The 24,211-nt window shown below is 34.8% G+C and overlaps 1 protein-coding gene across 1 annotated transcript in view; it reads left to right on the plus strand.

Moving 5' to 3' along the window:
- The first annotated feature begins 8,201 nt into the window (after positions 1 to 8,201).
- The window catches only part of LOC134667541 (uncharacterized), a 136,938-nt gene continuing 120,928 nt past the window's right edge, over positions 8,202 to 24,211 (plus strand). Inside the window, exon 1 of the mRNA XM_063524966.1 lies at positions 8,202 to 8,477. Within this exon, the coding sequence (XP_063381036.1) occupies positions 8,414 to 8,477 (64 nt within the window). The 5' untranslated portion in view covers positions 8,202 to 8,413. The remainder of the gene's footprint in view (positions 8,478 to 24,211) is intronic.

The raw sequence follows: 24,211 nt of genomic DNA on the forward strand, positions 1-24,211 counted from the left end.
CAAAGAATTTAATTTTGAACCTATTTTGTACCTTGTCACAGCTGTGATTATACTATGAGGTCTCTAGCGGCTTTCTTATTTCAAAACGTATCACTAACTATGTACAACTTATAAATAAAACAAAGTTTCTTAAGTACCTACGAAGCAAGAGGTTCCGGGTTCGAATACCGGTAAAAGCATTTCTTTGCGTCTACATCACCCTAAATATGCATTTATCTATATCAATATATATTTCGTCGCTTAACACACATGGTACATTTGCTTAGTTTGCTTACATTTGATAAGTCGACCTGTGTATTTAAGATCGTCCCTAAATATTTCTCTCAATTTAAAACCTTTCTGCAGCTGAAATTTGTGTCATAAAGAAACTCCAATTAAATCTTAGTTCTTAGGGAGGTCGCACACGGCGCCTTGCAGCGATCATAGCGTGACTGATTCAGAGGGCCTACCGCAAACCTCTTCTTCCTGGCGTTATCCCGGCATTTTGCCACGGCTCATGGGAGCCTGGGGTCCGCTTGACAACTAATTCCATGATTTGACGTAGGCACTAGTTTTTACGAAAGCGACTGCCATCTGACCTTCCAACCCAGAGGGGAAACTAGGCTTTATTGGGATTAGTCCGGTTTCCTCACGATGTTTTCCTTCACCGAAAAGCGACTGGCAAATATCAAATGATATTTCGTACATAAGTTCCGAAAAACTCATTGGTACGAACCGGGGTTTGAACCCGCGACCTCCGGATTGAAAGTCGCACGCTCTTACCGCTAGGCCACCAGCGCTTCCTGGCCTACCGCAAACCACGGGCCGTATTTTTATGGCCCCTAGTCGCATTTGCAATGCGCGACAGAAGCCATTCAGTAGCGATAAAAAAACTCGCGAATGTCACGATGCAGTCGCCCTGTATTAAATTCGGCATCGCAGAACGCGCGGCTGTTCCGCGCGCGACATCAGAATAGTCGGATGGTTTTAAAATATCGGGGTCCACTTGAGAGACTACCTTACGATGAATGGTATTGATATCTTTTGTTAAACCAAACCGCTAATCACCTATGCAAAATGAAATGCAATAACAACAAAAGATTCTTTACAGATAACAACTTTACCACTTAAAGAATAGAGTTAGAATTACAAGCAGGTACTCGATATCTAGAGGTCCTTTTGAAATTTAGAGCTGTGGTCGCCCAGGTGTTTGTATATGTTTCATGTTGAATTTCCTATATATCGTCGGTTAGTATAACAAAACAAACCTTATTGCGCTGATTGTGGGACTACGTCGATTTGTGTAATGGCTCCTCTACACGATGGCCCAGCGCCGCCCACTCCAAGGGACGCATTTATGCGTTAGAGGGAGCAAGTGATATTGCTATTTCCTTCTACCGCATGGCTGCGTCCCTTGGAGTGGCCGGCGCTGGCCCATCGTGTAGAGGAGCTATAAGATAGTGTTCGCAACTGTATCGCCTTATTGCGACTAAATTGCTACAGAAAGTCGTGTGCGATCTCCCTTAATCCATTCTAGACGTCCAGATCCAGACTGAAATTAAAAATTTCACACAACGGAGCTTTATTAAAGCGACGTAATGAACGAGCTTATTCAGCTGTTTAGTTGTTTAATTAAATGTTCTAATTAGAATTGATAAGTTTTATTATACAGTTTTTTGTTGTGATAATAATAATTAATAAACTTCCAAACAATATAACTGAATTGTCTATTAATTAATTTAATAATTCTGTAAAACGGAAATGTATTTATAATTAGACCAAGAAAAGTCTGCAGTGATTTTGAAAATTGAAATTATGACGTATAAATAACACTTGCACTGCGTGGGCTATCTTAATCGCTGCAGACTTTTCTTGGTCTAACTCTATATTGCCTAAGTATTACATCACACAAGACTCAAGAATGATAAAACACCGTGGGATTAATTGTGATTCGAAATTATAATTATATATTATATTTGTATAATTGACGATATCATTACATTTGATCTGTAAAACAAATTAATATGTTGTTCCTTGTCCTACTTTGTTATGTAATTTAAAATAATTTGCACGCGTATACGGGAAACGAGATAATCACAAGATCTAGAAACGATATAGAGATCAACTATTTAGATTTACATTAGATATCGACTAGATGTGACTTGGATATCTAAGTCATAACTTGTCGAAATCGTTCAAGAGGACCTCCAGAATCGCGGAAACGTCAAATTTGACATATCTATCTTACAAATATCTTTAAATTATCCATATCGTAACTTGTTGAGGTCTACTAGAGATCTAATTCCTTTTTTCAGAATCGAGCCGTTGGTCATTTACAGCTTTCCTGGAAAATAAATCCATACATCTTTCTTCTTTTCAATGTGAATTCAGTGTTTAAAAGGGTAGATTTTTCAAGGAACAGTTCTCATACTAAGCCTTCTTAGTGGAAGCATATGAAAAACCTAATTGAAACTTGAAAGACGCGGAAAAAGTATAATTACGTCTTTTACGTGCGCTGAACAGGAAGGCCATAAAAATATGAATATTTCTAAGCGTCTTAAGCTCTTTCGAAATCAGCATGCTCATATTTTAAAAAGGAAATGGGGAAGTATAGGAATGAATGGTGCTTTGAGGTATACCATGCCTTTTGCCGACCTCTTTATAGCATACTAAAAGCATAAATATCGTATTTTATGTTGAGAATCTTAAAAATACGTACGAAGTTTTTGTTAAGTTATTTTTAAATCAAAATTAATACTTTCCGAAAAAAGCTATTTGACTTTATAATATGTTACTAACCTACATATTTAAGGTACCTACATTATGTACCTATTCTTGCTAATGCCTTTTAATAGCAAAAGGACTCAAAGGAATATAACCTAAATATTATTATGTAGGTAACTTAAATCCAGAAAATACACATTTATATACAAAGTCATGCCATTCTAAACCGTATGTCTCGGCAATTCGTATTGTAATCGTGTACCTAATATATGGTTTTAGGTTGTTCTTGTTCTGAAGAAAAAAAAATACAATTTTCTTCTTAATGCACTAATGTGTTCCATCTCTTTGATCTGGTGTTTATATTTATGATGTCCATATAATATAATCCCTGTTCATACAAGCGTTAGTTAGGGGTCATCCATTAATTACGTCACACGAATTTCTAGGTTTTTTTACCCCCCCCCCCCTCCTTATCACACTTGGTCACATTTGCCAAACCCCTCCCCCCTAGTGTGACGTCACATTTTTTCTACGAAATCGCCAAATCGAATTAGGTAAGTAAGTACCTAAGTATTATTAATATTTTATCAAAATATTTTTGACGATATAAATATTAGTAATTTTATAACCCAAAACTGCTTAGGAAAGAAAATTAAACAAATAAAAACGATTATTGTTTTAAAAACTTGTTATTTAAAAGTACAACAATAAAATAATTTAAATAAATTTTCGGTTACTGATGAATTTAAAGTGACGTCACAAAGTTTGTGTCTCCCCCCTCCCCCATGTCAGAATATGTCACATTTTCTTGACCCCCTCCCTCCCCCTAAACGTGTGATGACCCCTTATGGAAATATACTATCATTTATGTTGAATCATCCGGCCCGATTCTAACCTAAGATACGTCATTTAATAGATCTAGAAACGATATGGATAAGATATGTCAGTGCCTAACAACTGTCAAAATTGATGTTTCTTCAAACTAAAACGTAAACGACACTTGTTTGACACTGACATGTCCAATCCATATCGTATCAATATCTAGCATATCTCATTGTTCGAATACGGCTGATCGTGTGTTTTGGTTGGAAATCATATCCATTTTCTGACTTATAACACTGTCATGCTGAGGGAAAATACACTAAGATTATATCTGGTCAAAAGCATCACATTTTTCATATAGCTTGAACACAATGACAGCTGTAGCTTCCATACAATTTATAATGTTAAAACGCAAAATACGTGTTGAGATAATGTTGTCACCGTACTCAAGATTTGTGAAATGGTTATTTGTTTTACAAGGGGGCAAAGTTGTTGTTTCGCTCGTGCTAATATTGATATCGACGACGAGCGTAGCGAGTGGTTCAAAAAATGGAATCTTGAGCGTTGCGAGGATTTCAAAGCACGTAGGGTTAAACAAAATTTGCCCCCGAGTGAAACACAAAAATTTTCACCACACCAACCCGAAGCAAATATTAAATGTAAAATATCAAACAAAATCAAATCCAAATGATTATTATTAAACATTTATCATCCAAAATCACCATTTAAAAGTCAATTCTACTATAAGAAAATAACTCAAAATTTGATTACTTTGCCTCACATACGAATAAAATGCAACTTTGCTATCAGTTTTGAAGTGCAAAGTAAGCCTTTCCGAGCTGGTGTGGTGTAAAATATTATAGTGGTGGTCTGTGTGGCACTACAGTCAACACAGTAACAAAAAAAAACTGTCTAATTAAGATACGTTTTGGGCCCGAGAGCTTCCAACGATTTCTGTTATCTTTGTTGGCTTTATTTGCTAACCCTCCTCACTTTCCTATCTGTTCGGTAAATAAAATATCTAATTATCTTTTTTTCCAACGGTACGATTCTGATATTGCGATGTAGAGAATTATTTTCACTAGTTTCATGGAAATCTTGCTTTGTAGTGGAAATCAAATACAGCGGAAATTAGTTAATAACTATTACATGAATAATATGAATGACTTAAAAAAATTGTCTTTACCTGCGCGGTACGGGGGCGGCGGGGTAGGACTACTAAGGGCGGCGGGGAAGGTGCGGGCGGGTGTACGAGGACTCATTTAAGCCTAGGAATATCACACTTTGAGATTTGCACGAATTGGCTGGTGATCGCTATCATGAAATGAAATGAAAATCACACCCTACTTATTCGATATGCCTACACGTCGCCAGGCAAATCGTGAAACGTTGAGGTTTGAAAGATATGGCTGGCACTAATATATTAGTACGAGCGAAACTGGTGGTAGCTGTACTTATTGCATTTCGTCACCATCAATCAGCGTAAGCGCGTTTTCACATTGTCCGCTCTGATATCGGATGTCGGAGGAAGTAGTATCTGTATTTATTTATACATTTCATCATCATCATCTCAGCCATAAGACGTCCACTGCTGAACATAGGCCTCCCCCTTATGGGGGGTGAATGTCATAATCGCCACGCTCGGCAGGCGGGTTGGCGATCGCAGTCGAGTACACTGAATTTGAGGGACGCTGCTGCCCGTCCATCGGTGGTCTTGGACGTAGTTTAAGGACATACCCGGGTTTATACATTTATTAAATCATTATTACTGATACTGTTTTTGTCATAGGCGGCTTCCGACATCCGATATCGGAAAAGCGCTTCCGATAAATTCTGCCATGTCGGAGCCGATAAAATTTGTTTGTGTGCGTATGTGCAGGCATAGTGTTTATTGTAATGTGCGTGATCAGACAATGTGAAAACGCTCTAACGCTGATTGGTCACAAGCCGGTAAGCCTGATTGGTCACAGTCATGGTCGTATCAAAATAAGATGAAAACCACGTGAAATTGATAACACAGAATCGGCACCCATGTCATTTCTGAATGTCAACCAATAATGTAAAACATAACATTAAATCATTACTCTTTGAACAAAGCATCATTGTATCATCCCAAAAATAAATTTCACAAAGGCTTTTGTATAAATGTATTGCGTAAAATTTAATACCAAAATCTCTAATAAAGAAAAAAAGATTTAGAAAGTCGGCTCCAGATTCTGGCTTGAATTTATTTCCAGAGATTAAATAAGTTACCTACTTAGAAAAAAGAAAAGACTTTGGATAGTATTTGCGTTCTGTCTGCGAAAGTAGTGACTTCAAAGAAATTTTTACATATAAACATAATATCTACAATTTTAAGGTAGGTATAGTCGTACGGTTTTGTGTCGGAATCCACTTGAAAGATTACCTGCCTGCCGATGAATAGCATTGTTATCTTTTGTTAAATCAACCGCTAATTACTTGTGCAAAATAAAATGCAATAACACCAAAATATTCTACACAGATAACATCTTTACCGCTTAAAGGAGTCTCTCAAGGTCAGGTAGTCTCTCAAGTGGATACCGAAATTTGAAAATCATCCGACTATAACTATAATATAGCGCGCAGCAGTATTCCAGCGCGACTTTACTGCCGAACAATTCTTAAGGTGACAGTCCATTTCCAACGACAGCTGCAATACTGTCAATTTTACTATGGAAATTGACAATAACAGCGACGCGTTCAGTACCAGTCGTGCAGCTGCGGTCAGAAATGGAATGTTACCATTACGGTTGTCTACTTTTTCACCCGTGTGTGTGATTCCATTTTTTGACTTATTTACCTCGTCTTAAAATAAACACTTTTCTTCTGTAGGAGGCCGTAGGCGGACAAGACTGCCGTAGGAGGTTTATATTTTTCAAGTCTACTTATATATAATTTTGCACGTGTTACATAGTCTGATCAATTACAATATTGTATTAGATTCGTCTCAGTTGTGGGAGTGACATAGGCTAAGAGGGAAGCCTCGCTGCAGTCGGGTTTCCAAATTAATTTAAAGGATGACTCACGTTAGACCAGGCCGTGGCCAGGCCGGAGCTTCCGGCGTATCGTTTTCTATGGAAAGCAACACGTGATCGCCTGTCATATCATACAAAAGTAAGTTCCGGAAGGTCCGGCCCGGACACGGCCCGGTCTAATGTGGGTCATCCTTAATTCTACTTGTTTTTTTAGCTATAATAACCACCCGCATACACATCTGTATCTAACTCTCCCCATACATTGACAGATTTACCTGCCAGTCCTATCTGACAGACAGATCTGATGGATAGGTACATTAATTTATACAAATAAATGAAGCATTGCACCAAAACTATCTGCCACCCTGGAATTATTTTCGAAATAGAAATATACCGCTACAGTTCTGTTCGCGTTCAAAACTATCTGTCATACTGCCCGGTTCGAACTTTAAGATTTTTAAGTTAATAGAACTAGAAACGATATGGATTAGATATGTCAGTGTCAAATATGACTTTTCTTCAAACAAAACTGTCATTTTTGACACTGACACATCTAATCCATTACGTTTCTACATCTATTAATTGGCATATATTAAAGTTCGAATCAGCCAGTAACCTGTTCTACACATATAGTTCGTTTTTTTAGCATTAGAAATAAGGTAAACAATCTTGATGTGTCTTTTAATTGAAAAACACATTTTAAAAATAAGTTAAGGCAAATATGTAACAATTATGAATCGAATACGATCATTTATATTCTTCTGCTTTCATAAGTAATAGTTTTTGATTTTTACAAAGCGTTTTTCAATTAAAAGACATGTCGAGATCGCTTACCTTCTAGCAATTTCTTTCTAATGTTAAAAAGACGAACTATAGTGAATCAGGTGTTACTATGCGGAAATCCATATTAATCAAAACCAAACTATTACTTTGCTAATCCTCGAAAAGACAACGTGCGTGCGTGCGCGTGTTTCTTTAAACAAAAACGTCACTTTTGACACTGACACATCTAATCCATATCGTTTCTAGATCTATTAATTAACGTATCTGAACGTTCAAATCGGGCAGTATGTTACGGCTCGATTCGGAAAATGAATTAGATCTCTACTAGACCTCAACAAGTTACGATATGGATAATTTAAAGATATTTGTAAGATAGATATGTCAAATTTGACGTTTCCGCGATTCTGGATATCCAAGTCACATCTAGTCGATATCTAATGTAAATCTAGTTGATCTCTATATCGTCTCTAGATCTTGTGATTATCTCGTTTCCCGAATACGCGTGTTAGTTATTAACACTATTAACATTGTTTCAATAATTTGCAGCAGTAATAAATAGATGTACATCTATTGTACATGTTAAAATCTTCCCCATAAGCTGGTAAAAGCTCTCAGTACGTACATTAATAAATAAGCATATTATAAATATATTTATGATGTAATTTCCAGGAATTACCGGGTATTCAGTAGTTACAATTGTATAAAACCACATTAACTCAAATAATTAAAGGAGTTACCACATTAATCAAAAGTTTACACAAAATTATTGTACTCACACATAATTAATAACACCTTGTTTTTTATATTACACTTCAAGATTATACTTAACAGATATATTCCAAAAGAATGTTTAACATTTAAAAAAGTAACAAAAATATATCGCAAATAATAAATAACTCATTATAATACAGTGAAAATTCCAAAAATAACATTAAAAGAATCAATAAAATCAAGTCATAGCATACCGTGGCCCCAGCGCTCAGTCGTCTGGGCTGCGTAGCGGTGACCGGTCGTCATGCGCTACGCTGTAGCTCGCGTAGCCGTGTTCGTAGCCGCTACGATATATTGAAAATGTTACGTGTGAACTAAATACAAGTGTGTATTTAAAAATGTGGAACATTTGTGTGTTATTGTGCTTGGTGGCGGTGGTCGTAGCGAATCCGGCCAAAATGGGTCAGTATTGTAGTTTGGCATGCTCGATCATGTGATAGTTGAACAAAGGAGCCTGAAGCAAGCCCCAAAGACGTTATTTGTCTCCGATATTGCGAACACGTGTTGTTCAATCGAATTCAATATAGAGCGTATAGGAATTATTGTTTGTGAATAAGGAATCACGGATGTGGATGTTATTTTGGGAAGGGAAAATATTTTGCGTGAAGTAATTTAAACGGGGAACGGTATCGTTAATGAGACTGTGTATTTATTATATGTACTGTGAATATTCGGTGTTGCAATTATATTTGTACGACTACAAGGAGTTAAAATATAAATTATAAAATTTTATATTTGATGGAAGTTAATTATAAAGAATTACGAATAATTATAATATAACTTTATAATTTCAAATAAATTGGTTTTTTTTTTCAACAACGGGTTTTTGGATTATTGCATTGTAGAATGTAAATAATTTTATCTGACTACTATTTTTGTAGTACCAAATTTATCAAACTTTTGGTATTTTTCATTGGATAAGAGGTTAAAAATAAGACCACATATAAAACATTGTTAACAAGTAAATATAATAAGTTTTGAAAAGAAATTGCATAATAAACCGAAAACTACTAACAAAATAATAATTATATAGCTTGAAATAATAAATTAATAAATATACCTATTGCACAAACAAAAACCTAAATATATACATATACACAAAACGACAACAAAATAATATAACTATTCATACCCCTTTACTATACTATATACTTTGAAACATACTTAATTTAAATTCAAACTTACTTTAAAAAAGAAAAATTAATAATAATAATAAAAAAAACATTCAAACTAGGTATGTTTATATATTTATTACAATAGGGAAAACAAAACAAAAAATGTCCACATTTAACTTATGCTTATGTGCACACTCGAGTATGCCGCATCCATCCTAGCGCATCGTCTTATCTGCCTCATACATCGCTGGTTGTGGTGCAGTTAGCAACGTAAAAATATGTTCCGTGCGTTTAGTAATAAGTATCTTGTAATGTATTTCTACCCACTATGAATAACATGTTTTCTTTTGTGTACACTGTATGCTTAGTCTTAGTTTTAACATGTAAATTTTCTCATGTAAGTGAATCTTGTAATTCTTTATGAGAAATAAAGTTCTTTAAACCTAATTCCATAGAGAAATAAAAATTCGGAACTGTCGAAAACCATGTCTAATGTTATAGTATTTTATGCAACCGTTGTTTAAGAGAGGTCAAAAAAGGCAAGTGGCGTGAGTAACAATTTGAGAAAATCATACAATACTTTTGCATACAATACTTTTTCTACGACCAAGCACTTACTTTGAAATAAAATTATAAATTTAACGAATATTTTTCATTCAAGAAATAGCAAAGAATGAAGGGTAGGGGCGGGAAAAGAATGAATGAAATAAAAAACAACATGTCAATGGTTCACTCATCAGTCAAAGATGACAATTAAAATTAGGTTGGCAACAATGTATTTCATACAATATTTTTTAAGTGGTAATTACACGAAGTATCGTAAAAGTGCCAAAAAGATACTGCGTGTATGCACAAATACTTGATGATGATGGATGTAAAGACTTGTCTTGACAACTATAAGATAGGGGTTTAAAGGTATGTGCACAACCCTTTAAATGACAAATAAAAGTACGGGAGTAGATAAAAACCGGGCAAGTGCGAGTCGGACTCGCGCACGAAGGGTTCCGTACCACAATGCAAAAAAAAAACAAAAAAAAGCAAAAAAAACGGTCACCCATCCAAGTACTGACCACTCCCGACGTTGCTTAACTTTGGTCAAAAATCACGTTTGTTGTATGGGAGCCCCATTTAAATCTTTATTTTATTCTGTTTTTAGTATTTGTTTTTATAGCGGCAACAGAAATACATAATCTGTGAAAATTTCAACTGTCTAGCTATCACGGTTCGTGAGATACAGCCTGGTGACAGACGGACGGACGGACGGACGGACGGACAGCGAAGTCTTAGTAATAGGGTCCCGTTTTACCCTTTGGGTACGGAACCCTAAAAAAGTAATTTATATCAACATCGTTAAGGTATTTTCAATGCATTACAAACATAATCTCCCTTTACGAAATTATCTATTTACCTCAATATGCAGTAAATTAAAAACGTACCTACCTACAATTTATCAGCCACTTTTGCAGTGATTATCATACTGTACGAGTACTATTTACTAGTTTTTGTAAACGGATTTTTCTACGGAAAAATTGAAACAATGTAATCCTGTTTACACAACTTAACATTTATTGAAGAAACTAAGAAAATATAATAAATTCATTGGACTGACTTTATAATACCGAGTGTGGCCTGTAATATGAGCAAAAAATTAAACTGTAGGCTGTACTCCTCATACTGACCAATCATTGGTTCAGCGACTTTTAAAAATAACTTGTTTAAAGTTTATTCTAAGACGCAATATATTGCGAATTTTGTTATGTTTCAACATGTTATGGCGCACAGTGTTCGATTTCCCTCAAAAAATTTCCCTATGCTGTTAATTGCATAAATAAATCAAGGAATGCATTTGAAATGCAAGACTAGAACACCCAGAAGTCTATTTCAAATACTTTTTTTTATAAAAAATAAATTATATTTCATGAGCTTGACATCGAAAAATTACTAAATAAATTCTACAAAAGTATCTGATGAAGAAGTCGCTTTTTAATCAATGTAGTTTGATAAAGAAGCTTTTGGGGCATATTTTCTAGTTCTTAGTTTTGGAATTTACCCTCTGCTTACCGAGTTATTCATATAAATACAGATTTTTTATTTCATTTTTTTTCTCCTGAAAAACTCAAAAGTGCGACTTGTAACTAGCACTGAAAGATGGCTCTTAACTAGGTCTACCACTGGTAAAAAAATCACGTTCCACTATCGCGGCGTTTGGGAGTTACGTATAAAGGTCAAATTATACTTTTTAGGGTTGTTACTTAAAGGTCAAACAAATATGAAAGGTCGGAGTAATTAAAAAATCTGATTAAATTAAATTAAGGAACAACATAAGAAACTTTATTTATATTTATTTATTTAACCTTTATTGCACAATACAGGAAATTACAAATGGCAGACTTGCCAAAAGGCATTCTCTACCAGTCAACCATTGGGCCACGCAGAAACTTTTAAGTGCAGTGCACTTTGTTAAACAATAAAGTCATTAAATTCAGAAAAGAAAGAAATAAATTCAGAAGTCAAGTTATAGTTTCTTTTCGCAAGTTGGTCTCAGATTTTATGTATTTTGTGGCTCATACAAATCATTTTCATTTTCGAGAACTAACGTGCAGTCGTCAACATGGGATGGATTTTCATCACCGTCTATTAACGAAGATCCATTAGCTAGATCTTCATCATCGACTTCAGCCTCTTGTAAGTTTTCTTCATGAATCGGCTTCAGAAGTTCACGAACTGCTTCTGGTAGACTAATCCTACTGGACGATTTTTGGCGTTGTCTGTAGTGTGCCATAGACACGAACGGATCTGATGATTCTAGTGCACGGTGAAAGAGATTAAATTGCACACAATTAAATGTATTCAAACTTAGCCATTTTGATAATGATGGATAAAATTGTTTTTTAAGATTAGGCGATTTTTAATTAATCACTAGCACTGGTGCACTTTTGCCCCCGTCAATCCAGTGTTCCTATATTTTTATTTATGTACCTGGAGTATGTCTAAACAATATACAGTTTTGTAATAGAGGAAAAAATAGAGGAAAATTTTGAATTAATTCCGACTAAAAATTAAAGGTCAAGTTGAGGGTCAACCCTAACACTGTATTTTTAAATTCGATAACTCCTAAACGCCGCGATAGTGGAACGTGATTTTTTTACCAGTGGTTGACCTAGTTAAGAGCAATCTGTCAGTGCTATTCACAAGTCGCACTTTTGAGTTATTCAGGAGAAAAAAATGAAATAAAAAATCTCTATTTATATGAATTACTCGGTAACCAGAGGGTAAATTCCAAAACTAAGAACTAGAAAATATGCGCCAAAGGCTTCTTTATCGAACTATATTGATTAAAAAGCGACTTCTTCATCAGATACTTTTGTAGAATTTATTTAGTCATTTTTCGATGTCAAGGTCATGAAATATAATTTATTTTTTATTAAAAAAAAGTATTTAAAATAGACTTCTGGGTGTTCTAGTCTTGCATTTCAAATGCATTCCTTGATTGATTTATGTAATTAACAGCATAGGGAAATTTTTTGAGGGAAATCGAACACTGTGTGGCGTGACAAGCAACGTCAATCACAATGATATGGCGTGGCGATGGCGTCCATTGAAAATAATATTTATTTTTTATGAAAAATAGGGAATCTAAATACTTCATAATTTTTAAAAGTTGCTGATCAAAAGTGTCACCGTTTGAAGAGTACAATCTATGTTTTAATTATTTGCACGTGTTACAGGCCACACCCGGTATATCCTAGATTTTATTAATTTTTTAAATAAATGTTTCATCCTGTGTATCTAATGAGTTTTACCTAATTCATATTTTACAGCCAGACTTCGGACTTTTACGCTTTTAGTAGTTATCTTAAGCATGTTTATTTCAATGGTCCACATAACTACTGAGCTGATTTTGATGAATGAAGAGTCTGCATTATAAGACTGATTTCAAAAAGGAGAAAATGTTATTCGATTCCAATCCGTCGTCAAGTTAAAATAATCTCTTAGGGTGTTAAATTGTACTGGTAACCATGGTAACAACCGGTTAACCCCGGGTTAGTATGATGAAAGTGGTCCTTAAACTTAGAATGGTCAGTCATTTCAAGCTGCATATATAATTATTATGAATATCACTTCAAAGCAATTCATCCAATTACTACTTCCTTCGAACTGTCCAAGTTTAACAATAGCGTAACGAATGGGCATAGACATTACACAATACAAGTCACACAAAGGACTTTTGTGTGACTATCGGACGTTCTTTGTAGTCTTAACTGCTTCAAAGTCAAAGCTTGATTAGAGGTTAGTGGTAGGTCAGAAACTAAGTGTTCGACAGACGTGTGCGTTTCCTTTTACAGTAACATAAAATGATCCTACGTTACTCCAATATTTGCTCCACACAATGAATATTACCTATATATATTTTTAAATAAATTGAGGTGAATTTGTTTACCTAGGAAAATACGTATTAATTTTTCATAATAATCATAATCATAATCATTTATTCGATGCAATCCATGGTGTTTATACAGGTGTTTAAGTTTCATTCACTACAGCATGGACCCTACAAGGGCGTGGCATCATATACGTAAGAAAAGTAAGATATTTAAACATTCATACATTATATAACTATTTATAATTTGTCAAGCTATTTCCGTCAGTAGAGAAGAGCGGTAAATTTAGAAAAATGTAGGCGCGAGGAGTTCGCATCCCAAAAAGGTTTAAAATTCTTGCTTTTTTCTACTGACAAACTTGTTTGACTGTTTTTATTTATTATTTTGGGTAATTAAACTGATACGAAGTCAATTCTAAGAATGCAGATTTGAGCGATTGTATTCAAAATAAGTAAAGAAATTGACATAATATAATGTAAACAGGCTGTTGGTAATGGTTTTTGCATTGGAATTGGTTTGAAATTTTACTACCCTCTGGGGGCCGCTTCCTCAACCCTTAACGCTTTGGTTTTTATGTCCCGTTTTATATTTACACATATACCTTTTTATCGTTACGTATAAGCTTTTTACGGTTTTTGTTTAGCTTCATTTTTTCTAGTTATTTAGGTCAAAATTTTCATTTCGCAGTCATAATTACCTACCAATTGTCGTTGTTTATGTTATCTACTGTACATTATTGTAAACTGTTTATGTGAGGTGTCCAATAAAGAGTATTGTATTTTGTATTGTATTGTATTTTGTATTGTATTGTATTGGCCAAAGGTATGTATGTTAGTACTTACAATAACTACAAACTTAAAAACGATGACGTACTTAGCTACTTTCTAAATTAAATGTAAAAAAATCAGCAAAATAGAATTGAATATCTTGTAACAAAATATATTGTACGGCTAAAATATATTGTTGTACAGATGTACCTAGTGCATGATTGTTTTCCATCGTATTTTCTCGGAAACGTTCGTATTTTGTCAGGCCACTTCAGTCAACCTCAGTACTTTTTGTACCGAGACTGATTGAAATACCAAGGCACGTTCGTACGTGTCCGTGAAAATACGATGTAAAATAATTATGCACTACATATGGAAGTACGGCTACAATGAGTTGACACTTTACGTTTATGCTAATGATCTATCTCGATCACACTCATGTATTGGTGCAATCGAGAGGCAATTCGATCGAGTTCACGAAGTAACGCCAACTCATGGGAACTGTGCAGGTAGAAAAGTTCCAAATTCAAAGTTGAACTCAATTACGAAGATCACCAAAGCAACGAAATTACAGCGACTGTTAAATTCATTCCTCATAATTATCTAAAATGCAAACCTATAGATACTCACGTATAATTGCGTCTTCTCAATTATGCAGAACCGGCTCAGGAATGTTATTACAGCAATTTACATAAGAGCATTGCGACGTATGTCAAACATTACCAGTGATGTTCATAAGAGCGTTGGCATCACCTCCTTCAAACCAATTGGGTTAGCCCTGCCTTTTAGCACAGATTAATAAATAGTTACTACGTAACAGATACATCATTTCCATACAAAAGCGAAAATACCTACGCTATAATAGCCTACAGAATCTTAATAATAATACCTGCTGCTCAGGACGAGAAGAAATGTACCATAAGTACGCGCACAAAGAGTCGAGAGTGTATTGCCCGCCGTGCGAGTCACGTTGGCACGCGTCATCGTAAGAATCTGCTAGGGTTGTACCTATGATGATTTTTGTAAACGAATGTGACGATACGCCGAGCGGTAGGCATACAGCGCGTGGCCTTGAGCGAGTGAGGGAGGCCTGGTTTTAGGGCCACTTGTACCATTCACCAACCCGGGGTTAACTGGTTAAACCTGAGGTTACCATGGTACAGTACAATTTGATACGGGTTATCCGCAGATGGTCTAAATCGCAAAATGCCCACTTTTTATATCACCACATTTTACATAGGTAGGTTAGGTTCGTTAGGTATCTTCAAATGGCCGAAGGCCAAACAGCACAGAATAGGAGCCCCGCGGAAGCGGGGCTCCGTCGACATCGCTATAAAGTTAAGATAAAACGGAAAAAATAATTCGGGCATTTTGCGTACTAGACCGTTTGCGATGTAGACTAATTGCGATTTAGGCAAAACAACACACTAGTCATTTTGCGTTCTAGACCATCTGCGGATAACCCTTTGATGGGTACTGGGTTAACGGATTAACCCCGGGTTAGTGTGGTGCAAGTGGCGCTCTTGATGAAATTATTGTTCACTTAAACTATTTAGTAACAATGTTATACGAACTAGTAATAACTACAGAAGTCTGTCTGGAGCTCAAAATTCTGTGCCTCCAGTGTAAAAGGGTTAAACTCAAAAAATGAAATTTTTCAGTATGGCCGAAAAACGTTTCAAACCGTGTTTTCTCTGCATTGTTTCTAAAAAAATTAGGTTTTTGTTTTTAGTTTAGATAGTTTAAGTCGTGAATTATAATTTGTCATTTAAATTAACCTGACTTATGTAAAAGTAACGGAAATATTGGCTTTCAAAAACAACTTATATCCCTTTTCACAAAAATTATGAATGTGTGAAAAGGTTAAACTGCACTTTCTCTAGTGTTGCTAAAAACTTTTTGAACTTTTGTTTTGTGTAAAGAAACCATTTTGGGAACTATATATTGCATTTTTTGTAGATTGATGGTAAAAAAAACAAACCAAAAAGAATAATATCAATGTAATTAAAGAGTGACTTAATATATTTAATTACTCTGTTGAAATTGTTAATGGTTACTGAACCAGTCACAATTTCAACAGAGTAATGTTGTACTATAGTAGTGTTGTACTGACAACAGGGCAGTCATCAGCAATGGTATCTTACACAACTACTAGGGCCGCAAAAATATATGACGCGCTCTTATTGCGCTCCAAATAAGAACGTGTCACATATTTTTGCGGCCCTAGTTGTGTAAGATACTATTGCTGATGACTTTACTTGTTTGTCTTACTTCCCCATCTTTGTTTTTTGTGTTATTGTTGCACAATTATTTCATAATCAGCCTTTTAGATGTCTTTTCTTCTACAGGACTTACTTTTTGATATTTGACTTCCACCGTTTTGCACAACATTGACCAACTAAAAAAAATATATGGAAAGGAATCTAAGTGAACATTAACCATAATCATTAATTCAATTTAGCGAAACTAGATGGTGAAAAACGGTCAAAGTAAATTATTTACACCCCTTTACACATCATGACGTCTTAAAAAATGTTTGTGAATAATAAAAAAACTTAAGTTTTACCGTCATTCACGAACTAGACTCGGTAGTTGAAATAGATCTAAGTGAATTTTGATTTCTTTACACCAAATGTTTCTTGAAATGTATTTTATTCACTAAGATTAAACTTTACTTTAACCATCGTTCGTAACAAGATTCTTAAGTAACAAATTTTTTAAACGAGGTTATATAAAAATAAATCGTTTTGAACATAATGGTTGTGATTTTTGACAAAGTTTAATCCTTTTGCACAATCGATATCTCAGCAATTAGAAGTCATAGGGCAGTGGGTGTCAGCACAAAAGATGTAGTTTCATGAAATAAACCTATTACTGGCAAAATTTGTAATTTGGTCAAACTCGAGTTTAACCCTTTTACACTGGAGGCACAGAATTGATCCCCCGAGAATTATGCTGCGAGACTCAAATATACGGCGCCATAGAGAAATATAGTAAGAATAGAGTGCTCACTCCATACATCAGTTTTTTGTACAATTTCGTGTACAATTTATTTTAGCTATGGCATGATCTATCCTTCTAAAGTAAGGTAAATATGAAACAAGAAAAGAAATATTAATTGAAAGCTACTTCCAAGGGTAAGTACCCTTAAAAAGACACCACATGTGCGTGACGTCATGCAATGTGATATTTCCGCTCCCCAAATAATTAGCTCTACAAATAGTTAATACAAATGCGTTTGTTTCAATACTTTTTACAGTAATGTTGTTTTTATGTATTAATTTATAATTATTAAATATGTTGAAACGGGTAACTTAGCACATGTGATAAAGCTGCCGTATTCGAACTTCAAGATATTCACAAGAGACGACACGTACTAGATCCATTCTAGATACGTTATAGTTTAGATATCAACTAGTTCTCTTTTGCAGCGCAATTCGGGCAACCAATGTCACTTTTACGTTAGATAGAGTAAGATATCTATTAGATGTGAATTGGGTCTCTAAGTCATATCCTGTGGAAATCGTTAAAGAGTATCTCCAGAATCGCGCAAATGTCAAATTTGACAGGTTAGATCTTAAACATATCGTTATCGTATGGTGATGTCTAAAAGATATCTAATAGATGTCTATTTCAAAATCCGAATCGGGCACAAAGGTCTGGTTACACTGGCTATATAGCATCGCGTCAAAACGTATTACGAATTACTTCAAAGGTAAATGTATAAGGGGGAAGGAAGTTGAGGTTACAAAAAACAAGACGGTTGTAACCGGGGTAGGGGTAAAAGAGGGGGGGAGGGGGGTGCATATTCGTGCCATACTTGATTGCTGGGGTGTTTTAACGATGTACACGACAGCAATTTTGAAGACTTTATAAGCATCTTTGATCCGCTACTTTACTTGGTTCGTTTATAATGTTATAATGTACCTTTACAGTACATATGGAGCTACTTTACGGCACTAGTGCGATAATTAGCGCATTACGTAACTATGTCGAAAATAAAGAGGGTATATACTGTAAAACGTTGTACGATACATGTGCGAATAGGTACCACCTACTCGCACATGTATCGTACAACGCCTTGCCTTGAGAATTCGCAACTCGTGTCGATTTAAAGCACTCCCTTTGGTCGTATTTTAATTTGTTATTGAACATAATTATTTAGACACAGGGCCCGATTCGGATTTTGAAATAGACATCTATTAGATATCTTTTAGATATCACCAAGATATGACAACGATATGTTTAAGATCTAACCTGTCAAACTTGACATTTGCGCGATTCTGGAGATACTCTTGAACGATTTCCACAGGATATTACTTAGAGATCCAATTCACATCTAATAGATATCTTACTCTATCTAACGTAAAAGTGACATTGGTTGCCCGAATTGCGCTGCAAAAGAGAACTAGTTGATATCTAAACTATAACGTATCTAGTACGTGTCGCCTCTTGTGAATATCTTGAAGTTCGAATACGGCAGTAAATTTGTTGTATATTAACCACAGCTATGCCCCTTGATTTTTTCGACTTTCGTCTGTCTGTTAGTCTGTCTATTTGTCTGTTACCTCCTCAGCCTACTACTTAATCTTCTTCTTTCTTTGCCTGGCCTTTTAATCTTCATTGCCCAAAATAAAACTTATCGTACAAAAGGCGGATTTAATGTTCAAAAATCATTCTCTACCAGTCAACCTTCAAGTAAAGCAGACTTACTTATTTTCTTACTTACTTTTTTTTTACTTAAAATAATATCTCGAATTTTCACGAACCTCTCGATTTTTACAGTAAACGTTCGCGACTACGATTTCCTAATAAAAACCCGGAAAACTTAATTTGAGTCCCATTGGAACTCCAGGAACTCTGATGGAATTTCGGTAATTCCAAAGCCCGTGTACAGAGACTATTTCGAGACACATTAGTGTAATTGTGTGCTGAGCAAATACGTTGAGCCGGCATCGTTATAGCACGAGACACGTTTACCGTAAAATGGGGTGAGTAGGGTCAAAACTGAAATTCAAACCTCGATAACATTTAACATTAGCAAAGAGGCTGGTGGATGTAACTGGGGACCGTAGGGCTGGCAGCTTCCTCGCACAACGCATAAGCATTGCAATTCAGTGAGGTAATGCTGCCAGTGTCTACGGTACCCTGCCGAGGGGCGATTTTTTATTGTAGTTTAGGTTTTATTTTTATTAATTTAGTATAATTTTAGTTTATAAGTTTCTATACAACATTTATATTGATTCAATAAATTTTATTATTAAATATGAAAACTGAATGGTGTGTTATTCATAAGCGTCTGTGAAATCAAATGATGATAATCATTTGCCTGTCTGTCATTTTGACATATGCGTTTGTTGGAAAGAGACAAAATTTCACAGAAGTTTGCTAAGTTTCAAGAAGGGGGTAATTCTCTTATTCAATAATATTAACATTGTGCGTCGAGTTGGCACATTTATTCATACATTCGAGTACATACATTTACTCGTATTGAATGCACTCGACTCGAGGAATGATAGACCGAATGTGATATAAATGCTAATTCACAAGAACTTTCGGAATTATTTTTTTTGCGGAAGAAGTGCCCTCAGTAAAATTTTCCGTATATCCATTTTTTGTATCACATCATACAAAATGTGTGAATAAATAAGTCATAATGGACTAAAAAAGTGATATGTTTTTCTTTGTCAAATGTAAAAATTCGTATTACACATATTATTTTAAATAAGATAAACCAAAATTCCTCACACTCAGTGGAAGGAAATAATACATTTTATACGAAAACGCCAATAATATCTGCGACAGTCCCATAAAGTCAAAATGGCTACGATTAGCGTTTAATGGCGTCACGCAGCGAACATTCCGCCGAATTTATGACACCATGGCTAAGGTTTACAAACTAGGCAATTTGGGACATATGAAGACGAATAGCTGAAATTAGGTATTGTTGGTAGTGCTGGTAATTATGTAAGTTTCGTTTTATTAGGGTATATGTATTCAGTCATTTCATTTATTTTTATAACAACAATAATGCATTGTGTCAGAAAACTATGTAAGGTAAAAGTACGCTCCACCGAACGCTCAATATCCGTCCGTATCACCGAATTTCTTCTATTTTAGGCTATAAGTCGATTATTTACAGCTGATATTTACTTGCGTATTTTTTTTCCACGAGTTAAATACCTATCCCTTCAACTATGCCTCAGAGTCGGCCAATTTGTCCCGCAGTTGGGACGTGGCAACTGATCGAAACGGATCGTTGCTCCCGATTGCCACTTTGTATGGGCAACCTTAAAGAAATCGGTAAGAAGTTGCGTATATTTCTTAAGGTCATAAAACCTTTTAAATTTATTTCTGTGTTTCAAAGTATGGTTTTTCAGTGTGACTACTTAATTAGTTTGTGTATTTTAGTAAATTTAATTAATTTAGTGCAGTCATATTATCAGAAATTAAGCTTAATGTGAGTTCGGTGATGAGTACACCGACAATTTGATTGGAAGGTATTATCGAACAGCGTCCGAAATCAGGGAAAGCGTATGTTTTTGAAATTATTTTTTTAATGGTTGATTACGAACTATTTAGATTAACTACCTAATTTCACAAATAACTTAATGTATTTGTAATTTTATGAGCAATTGCCGAACAACAATAACCTATATAGATTATTATAAAACTGCGTTTGAAATGTTCATGTTTTACGACTTTTTGGCATCAAAATAAGGTTTTTGGCAAGACTATTATCAAATAATAATTTTAGATATTTTACGTCAGTATTAACAAGAACTTTATACATGTACGGTTTTGTAATGGATTCAAGTATTAAATTTAATGATAGATTTGTAGTTATACCACATTGATTACGATTAAAATACTATTTTCAAAATCCGTTCGCGAAATAGGTTCCACATATTTTCCATGTTTCGTTCACCGAACGGCCGTTCGGTGAATGGTACCCATGGTCTCTGCTACCGAACTCATGTTTGCGTTGGCCATGTTTCTATTCGACGTTCATGAGAATATCATCCTTATTACGATAACGGCTAGGTCGATATTTATATGTTTATTTTTTGTGACCATTATTTCAATGCCAGCGCTTTTCAAACTTTAGACATACTTATTGGACGCCTAATAATAGTCTTGGAATGTGGACAAAAAAACTGAATAAATTAATAAAAATAATGAAGCAGGATGTTCAAAAAATTTTTTTAGTTTCCTCTCGTCGTGGGCGATTGTGATTTTTTAAACTTTTATCTTTTGTTATGAAATTCCGGGGTTCACATACAGGGTGGCTAAAAATTAACTACATTCCCATTCCCAGGGAGGTTTTGGGATTATACTGAGCAACTTTTACTATGGGACCAACTCCGAAATCGTGAAAAAAAATTTACCCTTCCATAGAAAATGGACCAGCCAAAATTTATGAAACAGCCAAATTATTTTATACATATGCGTACATGTTTTATAATTGTTGCGTACCTTACTTAGTGACTTATTTTTCAAAAGAATTATTTCAATAAAAAAGACACGTCAAGATCGCTTACCATCTTTATAATGCTAAAAAACGAAGCATAGTAGGGATTTAATAGTGAACTACTTAAGTTTGAGCACCACTCAACACCATATTTTCATACAATTATTTCCTAGTTCGGTAATGCGGGCTCCCTATTCGGTATAATGTGCAAATCACGTTTCTTAGTTCGGTAAACGGTACAAACAAGGAAATTGGAAGAAATGACTTTAAAAATGTTTTTAATACACGTCCAATCATTTCAGTAATTTATAGGTATGTTTAAATGAGGACAAATTTATCTATGTTTCTATTTTAGTATTGAACATATTCGTAAGAAAATATCAGAACGAATAAAAAAATTAAACGTAAGTCTAGGGCTTAAGCATTCGGTGAAGCGTACATTTACCTTACGAAATATCATTTGATATTATACCAGTCGTTTTTCGGTGAAGGAAAACATCGTGAGGAAATCGGACTAATTCCAATAAGGCCTAGTTTACCCTCTGGGTTAGAAGGTCGGATGGCAGTCGCTTTCGTAAAAACTAGTGCCTACGTCAAATCATGGGATTAGTTGTCAAGCGGACCCCAGGCTCTCATGAGCCGTGGCGAAATGCCGGTATAACGCGAGGAAGAAGAAGAAATCATTACTTTATTTAAATAATAGTTTATAAGTTTTGTTATTGTTGATATAATAAAAAATATAATGATACTTTAAAAAAGAGCAAAAATAAATTACTAACTACATCAATAATTTGCTCTATAAATATATACATATATGTTATATTTAGATTAAGATGATATTTGCTTAACTTGACAATTTAAAAGTGCTTGTTACTAGGCCTACCCGAATAAATTATAATTATATTGACTTGACTAATATCAAGTGCTATTACATACCATCCAAGTTCTACTAATTAGAAGTTTCTACACAGCGTTCACGCGTCTAAGACAAAGGCTGCAATATTGCAACATTACTGTACAACTAGGAACACAAGTATCCAAGCCGCCTTTCAAAATGATCCAAAAATGACTTTATCCACACGAGAATACGAGCGTGTTTATATTGAACAAAGCTTAGTTGTCGCTGACTGTACAGTAATTAATCACGGCAAGCAATTATTGCTCTAAGCTGGGACGGTAAATCAGCTATAGTTATAAATGGTTGGCACGAGGGAGGGACGAGCGAAGCTTCTTCGATATTTGAGAAATGGTGGCTATTTATTTTCGTAGGGTTAGGGCCTTTTAAATTTATAGATGGGTGATTTATAGACATACCTTTCTTAAAAATCCTATTTGACCTAGTAATATAGAACATATGGTGCAAATAGCGATATTTCAAGCTAAGTATATAGTTCGTTTTTTTTAGCATTAGAAAGAACTTCGCAGAAGTAAGCTTGTGGTTCCAAATCCGGCACTTTTAGCGGTAATAATTTGAAGTAAATTATATGCATTGACCGTGCTACATTAGATAATTCGATAATTATTAACAATTAAAGAGCCTGATAAAAACTGTACGCTTACTTCTGTGGAGTTCTTTCTAATGCTAAAAGAAACGAACTATAGGTAGGGTTTTATTTTAATATCACGTTGGAGACAAAATATCTGATGGTAAGCGGTTAGCCTATGGCCGCTTGGGTGTCCAGAAGTATCATATACGCAAAACTCGCTTTAATGTCTTTCATTATGTAGCATAATGTAAATACGTTTTATGTAGTTACATAAACTATCAGCTATTTACGATATTTATATTTTAAAACGTCATCTCCACTGGTTTCTCTTCTCCATTCCAAGACAACACTGCTAATGTGTTTGGTTTAGCAGATATCTCACAACTATGCAGTTCTCTACTAAGAAACTTAGTGATTTATCCGTTAGCTTCACTAATGTCTTTAATTCAAAGACACTGTTTTTATACATTTCTTATGTAATGGCCCAAGCACACTTTGACAATATTTTATTTAGTACATTTAAGTATATTCACATACAATATTGCAGGTTATTAAAAAACACCCGGTATACTTCTTATCTACATGTAATTTACAAAATGTTACTAAAATTAAAACTATAACCAAAAACGAATTCCATAGGTACTTACTTAATAGTTTGCCTGGAGCCATAACATGTGAAAATAATAAGCCTATTATCTATTTCTATTTCTATAATAATTATATTATTTTGTAGTAATTACCTAATAGCATACAGGGTGTTACTGACCATCGGGCTTTAAATCCAGGGCTCGATTCTACTCGCTAAACTGAGATACTTTTATTATGGCACCAAACCCGAAATTCCGATTTTTTTTTACTTTTTTTTCATACATTTTGGCTGATCAGATGTCGACGTTTTCTATGGAAAAGCCAAA

Source organism: Cydia fagiglandana, chromosome 9 (assembly GCF_963556715.1).
Source record: "Cydia fagiglandana chromosome 9, ilCydFagi1.1, whole genome shotgun sequence".
Lineage (NCBI taxonomy): Eukaryota > Metazoa > Arthropoda > Insecta > Lepidoptera > Tortricidae > Cydia > Cydia fagiglandana.